The following is a 13,050-nucleotide window of genomic DNA, read 5'->3' as shown; positions in this document are numbered from 1 at the left end:
AGCGAACCTCCCCCCACCGTGCCCAGAGCCAAACTGCCATGCGCATGCGCATGCGCCTTTTATACCTCCTCGAAGTATCGTGAGAACAAAGCTAATTCTCACGCACGCGCCCCCTTCTCCCCCTTCCTGCAGGAGGAAAGCCCCGCCCTCTTTCTCTACGAGCCAATGGCATGGCGGTTGGCGAAGGGGGAGGGCCAATCGCTTTCCGTTCTCCCACCCACAGCCCTCCGGGGGCGGGGCCGCGGGGCGCCTGCGCGGGGCTTGGCGGCGGCCGGGCCGGGCCGGGCGTCTCTTGATGGGGCCGGGCGCGCGGCGCCAGGTGCGTGCGGGGAGGGCGGGGGGGGGGCGTTGCCATGGCGACGGCGCGGGCGTTGCCGTGGTGACGGCGGGGCCGGGGTCGCGCGCGAGGATGGGGAGGCGGCGGCGCTGAGGGGAGCCCGGGACCGTCATGGCGGGGGGGGGACGGGAGGGGATCTGAGGGGACGAGAGGGGTCCTGAGGGGATGGAGGAGGGGATCTGAGGGGCCGGGGGGGGCAACCTGAGGGGCTGGGGGGCGGATCTGAGAGGATCTGAGGGGACCTCAGGGGGTCCTGAGGGGCTGGGAGGGAGATCTGAGGGGATCTGAGGGGGCCGTGGGGAAATCTGAAGGGCTGGGGGGGATCTGAGGGAACATGAGGAGACCTGGGGGGCCAGGGGGATCCTGGTGCCGCACCTCAGCCGCCCTGCTTTGGGAGCCTCCCCCCCCCCCCCCCCAGCGTGTTTTGTTTTTTTGTTTGTTTTTCTTTCAGTGTTTCGCCCTGAAAACGCTGCAGGGCAGCCACCCGCTGAAAATAACTTCTCCCTTTCCTTTCCCCGCAGGTGTAGCGGAGGCGGCTGGCGGCAAGGAGGGGGCGACGCAGGAGGGAAGGTGAGGTGGCTGCCAGGGGGCTCTGCGGCAGGGCGAGCCCCAGCCCCGAGGTGGGTCCTGCCCGGTTAGGAGGGAGCTCAAAGCCCACCCAGTCCCACCCCGTCCCACAGGCAGCAACAGTGACACCTCCCCTCAGCCCAGGGTGCCCCCAGCCCCATCCAGCCTGGCCTTGGGCACAGCCACAAGATGGGGAGCCTGTGACTGAACACCTTTGTCTGGAGCCCATCAGCCTATGGTATCAGGTAGAGGGCTGTGTTCATGCATCGGTGCAAGCAGAGCAGGGTTTGTTCTGTTTGCTTGGCAGGTCCCCCTTATACCTGCAGTCTGACCCTGCCATGGGTGTCAGAAGGAAAGGAAGGGTTTCGTGAGCCTGCTGCAACTGCAGCTCTTGTGTGGAAGGGCAGTGCTCAGGAATCAGCCAAGGACAGCTTGTCGACTTCCTTCTGGGTTCTCCTACCTGAAATATGGCAAGTTTTAAACTATTAATATTTGCCTTATTCCCAACATCTTAAAGCAGCTTAATTTAAAAAGCAGTTCTGAATTGGGCCCCCGCTGGTGGCTCTCAAAGGAGCTAAAAATAATAGATGAGCAGAGAATTTGTACTTGCTTCGCTACCTAATGAGCTCTGTACTCTGAGCGTTTCCATTGCATTAATATGTGGATGTTGCAGTGCTGGAGTTTTGAGCCCATGACAGATGCAGGGCTGGCAGGCATGTGGGGTATGCCCATCGAAGGAGCCAGATCTGCTCCATGCTTCTGCTTGTGCTGCTGGTGGCTGAGCTCAGCCAAAAACATTGGAGGGATCCTGCTTTACCCTGCACCTTCGCTGCCACAAACTCACCCTTTCAATCTCTAGAAATTGATAGGAAGTGATTGGTTATACCTCATGGTGTTAAAATACCGTTAATCAGCAGTCAGCAGGGCTCTGCGTGTTTGTATCTTGTAAGCTGTGTACAGCAGCACCCTGAGGGGATGCCACCCAGCCTGAGTCTGTCACGGAACAGCTCCTCACTGAAGAGCACCGAGTTGGAAGAACAATTTTTTATTTTTTTTTATTTGCTTAAACTTTAAATATTCAGGTGCTCTAGTGTGCAAGTGTAGCCTGACTTGTGTACTGGCTGCTGAGTGTGCAGCCAAACAAAGGGCATCCACAGCCCATCCTCTAGGTGATGCGTGTGGAGAGAAAATGCCTCATAAATCTTCCAGGGTGGCTCTGTGCCCAGGGGCCAGACACTGAGCAGTGACATCGAGCAACGTAGTCCCTCCCAATCTACTTGTTTGATAGAGTTAGCACAGGCTTTTTGTGAATGCATACCCTGTGAATGTCAGCATTCATTTGGCATATCCTCTGCTTAGGCATTTGGTTTTAGCTTAGCTAGGTCTTTGTGTTTCATGTGTTTCACAGCTGTCTCCTTGGATGTGTCTTTGTATTAAACATGGAATTGTTGTTGTTAAAGCTTCTTCTGTGGAAGAAAGTTTGTTCTGTGCTGGCAACTTGTGTATCATTTGAAGATAACAGTTCCTTGGGAAAATCTGTTTTGGGAGCACAGAGCATCAATTCAGTGTTCATTATGGTCCTTTGTTTCCAAATTAAAAGTAGGAAGTGACACACCATCTCTCTTTTTCCCTTAACTGTTTTTCCTTGCCTTCTGTTCCGCTATTTTGCTTTTAGTGATGAATCAGCAGACTCATTCTTACAGTCAGCAGGAGCTAGCTGTACCTCAGAGGCTTTAAGGTAAATTAACAAATTTCCTAGGTGTGGAGGGGGAGGGAGAGCTGAGGGCGGTGTTTGCGCTGTCTCCAGCTTACTGTAGTCTAAGTACCTGGAGAGCTCTGGACATTTCAAGGAGGAAGCTGGAGGAGTGTTTTGTGTCTTGCAAGATCCTGTCTCTGTCTTCTTCGTGGGACGCTCACGGCACAGTCAGTCACTGCCAAGTGCCCTGTGCAGGATTTTCCACACAGCAGTGGTGCCGTGCTCTGAGATAATGCTATTTAATTTTAGTTACTTTGGCCAGAACGTGTTTGTGCTTGCGTGATCTGTCCCCCTGGAGAGCAGACCTTTTCCCAGGCTGCAAATCCAGAGATTTATATTTCCTGGCTGAATTTCCAAGACTTGATCTTGAGAGAAATAATCTGTAGCTAGGAAGAGCTTTACTCCTGTTAAAGCTCTGAACGAACTGCACTTCTTTGGAGGTAGGAGAAGCCCAGACATTATTTGCAGGTTTTTTTTTGTTTGTTTGTTTTTCTTTTTGGTTATTTGCAGTAAGTAGAGACGAAAATTGAAGTTCATATTAGAAAGCTAATTCTTGGTAACTATAAGGGATGTTTTTTCCTAAGTTCAAAATGGCTTTTAAAATGTCCTTAATGCTTTATAGTCACTTAAAAATTAAGCTGCCTTGTGCTGTTCCAAATACTGCATATGTGTAAGAGGAGCAAAACTAAAGCAGTGTTGGGGCAAGGAGTTAGCTAGTTTGTGAGTAAGCAAAACACGGGGCAGCCCGGGTAGGGATTTATAGATAGGCTTGGTTTTTGAGTCTCAGAGAACAGATAATTTGCAGTGTAAAGCCAATATAAAGGTAAATTACATCTGTAAACCAAACCAGTTGAGGAACTGGTATTTTGGGGAGGATTTTACCCTTGGCTGTTACGTATGCTGCCTAGGAGAGAAGTGAGAGCAAACCCAGGCAGCGCTGGGAGCTCTGTGTGTTGGTTTGTACAAACTTCCTTAAACATTCAAGCTAATGACAGGTCTGTGCTTTAGCCCCTAGCTCATCTGAAATGTTTGCTCTTTCTTTACACCGTTAATTAAAACGGGTCTGGCTTTGTGGAGCAATCTGTCCTTCCGGAAGAATCTCCTGAGCAAAACAGAGACCTTTCCCTCCTGACGGGGCTTTTTCCCTTAAATGTTTTGCGTCCTGCCCTGGCTGCCTCCGCTCGGGGTGAGCTCGAGTCACTGCCTGTCTGACCATCTGCCTGAGCAGTGCCAGTGTGCGTGGTCCCCGCTTCCTTCCTCCTGCCCACCAGGCAGCACTGCTCAGAGTGTGGGCTTTCCTGGCAGCTGCACTCCGAAATAGTTCCCTGCAGGGCCTGATGGCTGCACGAGGTGGTGTCTGGGGGGCACATGGGGTGAACAGGAGGAGACAGCCTCTGATCGGAGTTCCTGGAACAGCGTAAAAGTGCAGTCAGGCTCTGCCACAGGTTTAACGCAGGGTACAATGTTCAAAAGGGTTTGTGGTGGAGGAGCTCGCAAGAGTGGGGTGTGTAAGCCCAGCTGGCTGGAGCCTGACTCCTCACTTGCTAAGTGCTTTTTAAAAGTTTGATCTTAAATCTGAGCTTTAAAGTAAAATAAAAGTGATTATTTAGGTGGCGGGCAGCATGTGCAGTTTCAGGAGGCAGAGTGGCACGCCTGGCTCTCCAGCTCCCCTCTGCCAGGCATTCCCGTGCAGTGCAGGTTTTCAGAAGAGGTGAGAAACGGGAGGCCAGCGAGCACGCTGTCAGCACCGCTCCTGTGAGCATCAGCGTGTCCCGTTCTCGTTATCCAGTGTGGAAAGATGAGTTATCGAGATGAGTGGGACAATCTCCTAAATGATTCCTGCTCACACTTACAGCCTAGCTGAGGTTTCATATCTGTGTAGAGTTTTCCGGTGCATTACGTCTGAGTGCTGCAGCTTTGCTCCTGGAGCTGGTGAAGAGACTGCAGGTGCCTCATTTGTAGAGCAAGCGCTCGATTCTCACTGTGGCTGCACGACAGCGAGAGGCTGCAGTACTTGGACAAGGCTGGCACTGCAGGCCAGTTGCTTTTGTACGTTTACATTTGGCAAAAGCCTGCCGTTGGCTTAACAGAAACTAGAATTGTTGTTGGACTCGTCATTGCAATTGGCAAGAACAATAGATAAGGGTGAATAGATCTCTCTGTTTTCTTTCCATTTTAATAGACTTATTTTGGAGAAGCAAGTGGGAGAGGAACATTTGCTGGCAGGCCCTTTGTATTTTATGTAATGGGCTATTGAAAGAGTTCTTGGGTATATAACTTCCTTTCTGTCGGCTTTAAGGTCAGATCCCACCACGTCTAGCTGTATGGTGGGCTGGATAATCCTTCCCTCATCGCTGGAGAATGAAGTCCTCTCAGTAGCCTTTTGTAGCCAACACAAATCCTGTGCTCCTTCCCTCCCGCTGGTTCTGAAGCAGCGAGTTATCCAGCACGCAGCATCTCGGAAGGGGGCCAGCGCCGCTCCAAGGTGCGGGCCGTCAGACAGAGGAGAATGGCCGAGGCGAAACAAAGGCTGTGGCACACGGTCAGCCACCTTTGTAACCGTGATGGCAGGGCCCTGCGGTGTGCCAGAGGTGTCGCCCCTCCAGGCTCCGAGGGGCAGTGGCACGCTGCCCGTGAGACGGCTCTGGCACCCTGCGGACAGATCAGGCAGGCGGTCTCACAAAACCTGGTCATAAAAGAAGCCAAGGAGGTGGACGAGAGCCAACGTGCAAAGTACAAAACCAAGAAAGGGCGATTCTTGGCCCAAAGGTGGTGTCATAAAGATAACAAAGCTAGGTGTTTACCTGCCCGTTCCAAGCTGGCCGAACAAAAACCTGTGCTGTGTTCCACGTTGTGTTGCATGCATGTAGTGACTTTGCTTGTGGTGATTTGTCTACTATAGAAACTGGATGGCTTCTACGGTGAGCCTGGGTAAAGACACATTAGTGGAAGATGGAATGCCACCTGCAAAAAAGCCCAGGTAAATTTAACTATACTCCTGTGAATTTCTTCTCATAAGAGCTTTTTCTGTAATCTTGCATCATTCTTTAAAGAGAATGACATTTGGCACAAAGCTTTAGCAGTCGTTTCAGTTGCTGATCCGAGAGCTGTGTGCTGTCTCTAGCCCTGCCCTCTAACAAGTGTTTTCCTGCCCTGTGTGGAACAAAGGCCTTAATGCCAAGCATGTACCAAAGAATTGCTTTGCTGCTTGTTTTCTTAACACCTAAGTCAGGATGAATGGTTGCAGAGAAAGCTTGCTTTTACTGCACTGTCTCTGTGGTTTTGTTTGGTGTTAACCCTCACTCAGGTGCTGCCCACCCCTAGCACTAGGCCTGTTGTGGCAGTTGTGCTACTGCACTCCGCCTGGATGGTGGCTCCGAGGAGGACTGGCAGTTATTGAAATTACTTTGACTTTGCTGCACATGAGGGCTAAATAATTCCCCTCTCGAGGCTGCCTGTACTGTTAAGTAGGTCATCTTGCAGTCCTCTGCGTGGGGTCTGCTCCATTTTCAGCATGGCACTAACTCTGGGCATACCTCCACTTCCCTCCAGACAAGGTTGTTACTGTGGCTGCTGTGATGGGCTTAGCTCTGGAATTAAGACATACCTGCATCATTGCATACCTGCATGGACACTTGCAAAGGAGAAGCTGATTCGTCTAGGGAGTTGTCTTCCACTCACCTGATGTATTTATTGGTTCTGGAGGGCTGGAATACACTTTCTGTCTCTTCTGGCCTTTGTCTCCACTTTGACCCAGCGAACGAAATGAGCAGGAGAGGCTGGGTGGATTTTTGTCCTTGCTCAGGACATCACGAGTCTATTTGTCAGTGCAGGAAAAGAATGTCTCTTCTTGGGTATTTGTTTGGCTTTCAGCACCTAAGTTTCTAGTTGTGTTTTTATAGTAGCTCATTAGCACTAATACTGTTTGGAGGTGACACTTGCAGTCCCCAAACTAAAACCCACTAAATCTAGAACTAGTTTGCAGCAGCTAACAGTGAAGTCCTTCTGAAGAAAAGGTTAACTCATTTGTTTTCTTAGGCAGTAGAGGAGAAAAGGCAAAGCTCCATCTGTGTGGTGTCTGTTTCCTTTCTTATTCTTGCAGAGGATCACATGTTTGCAGATAAAAGCAGTCCTTCCAAGCCAGCTGCCTCCCCAGGCTGCTGCTTTGCTCAAGGCTGAGGTTCTCTGGGAAGCTGCAGTCCCTCCCTGCTTCACAAAAGCAGCTTGCCGCCAGGCTGCCTTTAGGCACAGCAGCATGGGGAGAAGTATATCCACTTAAGGAAAGTTTGATAACATCAAATTTAAAAGCACAGTGCAGGTGTAAAGCCAGGAACAAGGAAGAGGGGAAGAGGAGCAGATAAGGAGCACAATAGCCAGACAGCTCTTTGATTAGACTCTTGTTATGACGTGGCCTTGTAAAAGATTGGCCTTGAGTGTCCTGCTGACATTGAAAACATAACAGGCAAGGGATTTCTGGCACAGCGACGCCCAGGCTTAGCAGCCTTCTCAGCAAAGAGGGTTGGGGTGTGGGAAGGGCCTTTCCAGGGCAGAGCGCTGGGAGGAAGCCCCCACTTCCTTTTTTTTGTGCTGCTCTAAAGAGGGCTGCTGTCTTCAGCCCCCCCTTGGCCCCTGTCACTTAAAGGCAGAGCAAGCTTTGTGGTGTTGGGCACCTGTTTGGACCAGGCACGGTCACGGCTGTGTTCACTCCTCTCACAGGGCTCTGATGTGTGCTTTCCTGATGCAGGATGAGGCCTTAAACTGCCCCGTGTGTTAAAAGTGCCCCTACATCAACGAGTAACTTTCTGTGTTGCTCACTGCATCTTTGCCAGTGTCTCCAGCTTTTCTATTAGCTTCCAGTTATTGTCATTCACAAGACTTGTGGCCCTTCCGTCCTGCAAAATTCAAGTGACTCAGCTGTGCTTCAGAAGTACTGCTGTGCAGCCTTGGCCTTCCCTGTAAGGTCGCACCTCCACACAATGTAGCCGTGAGCATCTGATACCGACCTGTGGAGCTGGGCTCTGCCTTTAGGGGACACCGAGTTGCCTCTCTTCTGTTTTTCGGAGAACCCTAGTGGATATGTTGATGCAAAATTTAGGCAGTCTTGTTCTCGGTCTGCATGTGCCGTGACCCAGAACATCCTTTTATGTATGATGCTGCCAGCTGTGCTGCTTTCCCCTCTTGCAGGAAGCTTCTGCCAAGCCTAAAAACCAAGAAGCCTCGGGAGCTTGTTCTGGTGATTGGGACAGGAATTAGCGCAGCGGTCGCTCCCCAAGTCCCAGCACTGAAGTCTTGGAAGGGGTTAATCCAGGCCCTCCTGGATGCTGCTATTGACTTTGATCTTCTGGAAGATGAAGAGAGCAAAAGGTTTCAGAAGTGTCTCCATGAGGACAAGAACTTGGTTCACGTTGCCCATGACCTCATCCAAAAGCTGTCTCCGGTGAGTGTGCTTTAGAGCAGGGTACATAAATGTCTCATTTTCCTACCCCTGTCATGGGAATTGGCTTTTGGAAATCCACCAGTCCTCTGGCAAGTACCGTATGTGCAAGGAACCGAGCAAGGGCAGTTACTGCGCTGGGTTCCTGGGACGGTGTTTTGGGCCTGATTACTCTGAGCCAGATCTGCATTTGTATGGCCGATGCACTGTCAGGAGCAAACAGGAGCACAGAGGCATCTGTGTGTCCCCTTAAATAGCCATGTGCCCTCCTGTGCCTGCTTAAGTCTCGTTGTCAGGCTCTGTGCTTACCAGCTTCTGGATATTTAATGATGAGCATGCCAGGGAGCCTCCAGAGGGCAAGAGGAAATCCCACTGTTCAGTTGTGGAGAGTGACGCTCCTTTATTTCTGACCTCCACAGCTGAGCTGTGTTGATGAGTCTGGATGGAGCAGTGCTCTGATGAATGTCTCTTTTCAAACATTCTCATGGTCTTGCTTTTCAACCTGAAGAAAAAAATCTGATAGAAGTGCACTGTGTTTGCCTTGCAAGGCCCGCTAGCTTTGCAGAGTTCTTCAAGAAACGCGGGGTGTTTTTGTGTATTCATTTGGCATGATATACTAAAAGAAACCAGGCTCTGATCTTAATCTCTCTCTGCTTCTCAGCGCACAAGCAATGTTCGCTCAACATTTTTCAAAGACTGTTTATACGAGGTGTTTGATGACCTGGAATCTAAAATGGAAGATTCTGGCAAACAGCTGCTTCAGTCTGTGCTTCACTTAATGGAAAATGGGGCACTCGTGTTAACCACAAACTTTGATAACCTGCTGGAACTGTATGCAGTGCACCAGGGGAAGCATCTGGAGTCTCTTGACCTGACGGATGAAAAGAAGGTAAAAGAAGATGATTCTTTCTGATGTCAGGACTGAGCTGGGACAGCACAGGACAGCACAGCTGCGGGGTGTGCTGTTATGCCCGTGTAAGGGGATTGTGCTGTTCGTGGGAATTTACATGATGTTAGACGAACTCCATATAGAGGCTCTGACAGCTGGGGGCAGCGAGCAGAGGCATGAAGATGCTGGCTTGTTTCTGAAGTGCTGTGCTTATTGGCTGACATCCATTGCTCAGGAGGAGCCTTTGAGCCCTTCTTTGATCTCTGTCCTTGAAACTTGTGGCTTGGCCTTGCTGAAGTATCGCAAGCCTTGCTTCCACATAAGGCTCGGACTGACAGTTCTGACTGACCCAGGAACCCTGAGTGAGAAACAAAGCTGGCCTGTCTATTTTGGTCATTTTCTGATGAGTGCTTGTTGTGATAGCATTCTCAGGGCTCTAAGCCAGTGAGACAGCTCCTGGGTGCTTTCATCCTCCCCCATCCCTCCTACTCTCCCTGCTCTTCCCAAAATGGCCGAGTGGCTCCGTGTGGGACAACTCCCTGTGCTGCAGCTTGTGCCGCCGTGCTGCTGGATTTGTAGCTGCTCACCTCGGACAAACCTCCCTCCTTACCAGCAGCCCCAGGCCTGCAGTCAGGCAGAAAATCAGAGCGTGGCACAGCACAGCCCGCGCTCCCCCCCACCTGCCCACCTCATCTTCACACCGCGGGCTTTCTTTGTGGAGAGCACGGTGTCTTTGTTTGTTGCACATGCACCGTGTGGGTGCTGTGAAGTACTTAGTCTCTTTCCATTCTGACTCATTTCTATGCTTCATGTTTCCTCTGTGACCTCTTAATCTACATGGCTGGAAGTACTTACAGCGATACAAATAAGCATTCTAATTATTGCAAGCTTAAATGAGCGGCAGTCTGTAGGAATAAACTGAGAGCCTAGGAAGAGGCTTTCTGGAATGAAGGTCAGCTGCTGAGCTTTCTCAGATCTTCCCAGAGCCTAGAGGGGCCAAGAAATGAATGCTGTAGTCTCATGAAACATGCTGACATAATGTTTAGAGTTTTTCCCATTTTTCTGTTGGGTCCAGTGTATTGATTAGGTCTCTTCCTGTGGCATCAGCCATTCAGCTGAAGTGTTAAATCAAACAAGTGCAACAGGCTGCCGCTGCAGGCTGTGATGTAGAGGCTATTGTACTTGGGACCCCTTGAGGAGATAAGATGTAACATGAAAAAGAAGCTGCCTCATTGAGAAGCTTCTCCAGAATTGTCTTTTTGACAGCACATAATTCAATGCTTGAAGAGGTAGGAAGCAAGTCCTAGAACAGGAGACGCAGAAGACCTTAGTAAAGAATATCCCCGTAGCAACTTGTTGGCAGCTGAACTGTCTGCTCTTGCTAATGTTTCTGGCACGGTTCGTTTTGTGCAGGTGCTGGAGTGGGCACAAGAGAAGAGGAAGCTCAGCGTCCTGCATATCCACGGCGTGTACACAAACCCGAGTGGCATAGTGCTGCACCCGGCCGGGTACCAGAACGTGCTGCGCAACACAGAGGTCATGGTGAGGCACCTCGCTGGCTCTGTGCGTGGCACACTGGCAGAGATGGACCAACTCGTTTTGCTTTTTCCTTTAGCTTCACTGGGTCAAAAAGCAAAGAACAATTAACAGCCTGCCCCAACTCATGTTTGCCAGAGCAATCACCTGCCTCTCGCTAAACCTCGTGATTGTTGCAGCTCCTCAGAACATGTGTTCACTGACTTGAGGTTACATATTTTAAGAACTCTGTATATACAAATCTTCAACTTCCCATTCCAGCCCCTCGCAAGCCTGTGTATAGACTGGGCAAAGATTCAGCTGAGCTTAAAACATGAGGTTAGAGACAGGCTTCACGCAGAGTGATCAGAATCCTGGATTTTCTTAAATAGAACAAATTCCTGAGCAACTTGCTCTAGCCAGTTAATCTGCAAAAACACCTCACCACGTTTCCATGTGGGCTGAGGGAATGGTGACACTCCTGAAGAGTCTCATAAATTAGAAGCCAAGTACTCTATGTTTTACCTTGTGAAGATAAAACTTGCGTTTACTAAGAACATCGCTCTTTTTTGTTTGTTTCCATGTGGGCTGAGGGAATGGTGACACTCCTGAAGAGTCTCATAAATTAGAAGCCAAGTACTCTATGTTTTACCTTGTGAAGATAAAACTTGCGTTTACTAAGAACATCGCTCTTTTTTGTTTGTTTGTTTGTTTATAGCGAGAGATTCAGAAGCTGTATGAAAATAAGTCATTCCTGTTCTTGGGCTGTGGTTGGACTGTTGATGACACCACGTTTCAAGCCCTGTTTTTAGAAGCTGTGAAGCACAAGTCAGACCTGGAGCACTTTATGCTCGTGCGGCGAGGAGATGTGGATGAGTTCAAGAAGCTCCGTGAGAACATGCTGGACAAAGGGATTAAAGTGATTTCCTACGGAGATGAATACGCAGACTTGCCTGAGTACTTCGAGAGGCTGACGAGTGAGATCGCCATGCGGGGTCGGACAGGTACAGGGGCTGCAGACGGTGCTGGGTGACATCCTGTCACAGCAGCACAGTTCTTGACTGTCATTGTGATGTCTGGAGTGCAGGCAGTGTAACCCCTTTTCTCAGTGCTGTATTACTCATTAAGATTTTTTTTATCCAAATTGTCTGCAACTGTAGTTGGATTTGGGGCTTACTTTCACACAATCACTGTTATGTTCATACAGTGAAAACAGCTCTACTGCTTCCAACACATCCAGACTTAATTTTTGAGGTGTAGCTCATGTTTACTCCCTTTCTAGTGAAAGAGCGTTCCAGTCTCACAGTGTGGTCTTGGTGACTTGCATGCTGTGCAGACCAAGCTAATGCTTTAACATATGAGATCTCACTAATCATAAAAATCAGAAAAAAGAAGCAAGTTTGCTAGCCAGGGCCTTGCTGGTGTGTGTTCTGAAGGTAAAACCCATCCAGGAGAGCCTGTCATGTGAAACTACTCAGTGCTGCATTCAGATCCCTAGCACCGATCACTTCTGAAGTGCTCTCAGCATCTCTGCCTTCCCAAAGAAATACGGGCTCAACACCTGATGCTGTCACCTTTCCACCTGGTACTTACACTCTGCTCCATTTTAGGTGCGCTTAAGGAGGGACAGCAGCTGAATGGCTCCGCCGCTGCCCATGACGAGATAAAAGGTAAGATTTTCCCCCAAGCTCAGAGCGAGCAGCCCTGTCTGCAGCAGGGCGAGCTCCTGCACAGCAGCTGCGTGTTGGGGTACAGGGCTGGGCACCACTGCCTGCCCTCCCAGCGCAGCAGCCACAGGTAGCTTGTCCTGCATGGCGCCTCCAGAGCCAGTCCCAGTGCACAGCTTTCAGAGAGGTCCTGCCTGCCCTGCAGCGCTTCCCTCTCCCTTTCTCACCACTCTGCCCAGCTGGAGCCTCCCTAGGCGCCAGGGGAGCCCAGTGTGCCCCATGCAGGTTTCACAGAGCCTTTTGTTTGTGCACAGGATGCAGCACTTGAGCATCAGCCTTGCCCCAGGAGCAGTGCTGCAGAACCTCCCCAGGATGGGATGAGCAGGAGCCAGCAGCTCCATGGAAGCCTTCGAGGTCCGTCCAGGGGAGGAGCAAAGCCCCCATCCAGAGCTGCTGCTCTCACCCACATGCACTGAGACTCACAGAGACACATCAGGCACAAGACAGAGGGCTGGGCAGTTCCCTCGCACTGTTGCCTGATTTAATGTAGTGATTGTCTTTTTTTAATCAAGGGTGCATTTGCCTGGGGACTGTTTTCTCCCCACCTCAACTGCAGCCTCCTGTAATTTCATACTTAGTGCTTTTGTATTCTGTACTTTCACTTTAAAATGAAACTTGAGCTTTTTTTTTTTTTTTTTTTTTTTTTTTTTTACTTGAAGCTCTAGTTTTCTAGTCCTTTCTTTATACTGTACAGTATTTTGTATGTTGAAGCTTGTATTAAAGACCTGTTCAGCTACCCCCTGCGGGCTGGTGTTTTGTTTGTGCTCAGACCTTTCACACAGCCTGCCCAGGACTTGGACTCTTGCAGGCTGAAGCCAGAGGCAG

General features: G+C 50.1%; 1 protein-coding gene across 4 annotated transcripts; it reads left to right on the top strand.

Moving 5' to 3' along the window:
* Nucleotides 1-266: 266 nt before the first annotated feature.
* On the top strand, nucleotides 267-12,840 carry FAM118B (family with sequence similarity 118 member B). 4 transcript variants are annotated; one of them, XM_032201789.1, is made up of 10 exons: nucleotides 267-319; nucleotides 859-907; nucleotides 1,212-2,642; nucleotides 5,563-5,640; nucleotides 7,845-8,097; nucleotides 8,756-8,983; nucleotides 10,397-10,525; nucleotides 11,217-11,502; nucleotides 12,109-12,168; nucleotides 12,480-12,840. In XM_032201789.1, exons 4-10 carry the CDS (start codon nucleotides 5,570-5,572, stop codon nucleotides 12,491-12,493), a joined length of 1,041 nt encoding a protein of 346 aa, XP_032057680.1. In that variant the 5' UTR covers nucleotides 267-319; nucleotides 859-907; nucleotides 1,212-2,642; nucleotides 5,563-5,569; the 3' UTR covers nucleotides 12,494-12,840. The 4 variants fall into 4 exon arrangements, with proteins under 4 accessions (XP_032057680.1, XP_032057681.1, XP_032057679.1 ...); XM_032201790.1 differs by having other exon boundaries at nucleotides 273-319; nucleotides 2,580-2,642; XM_032201788.1 differs by lacking the exon at nucleotides 1,212-2,642 and having other exon boundaries at nucleotides 273-319.
* The last annotated feature ends 210 nt before the right edge of the window (nucleotides 12,841-13,050 follow it).

Source organism: Aythya fuligula, chromosome 22 (assembly GCF_009819795.1).
Source record: "Aythya fuligula isolate bAytFul2 chromosome 22, bAytFul2.pri, whole genome shotgun sequence".
In the NCBI taxonomy this organism is placed as follows: Eukaryota; Metazoa; Chordata; class Aves; order Anseriformes; family Anatidae; genus Aythya; species Aythya fuligula.
The sequence above is the reverse complement of the archived record's forward strand: the minus strand, read 5'-3'. Positions and strand labels throughout refer to the sequence as shown.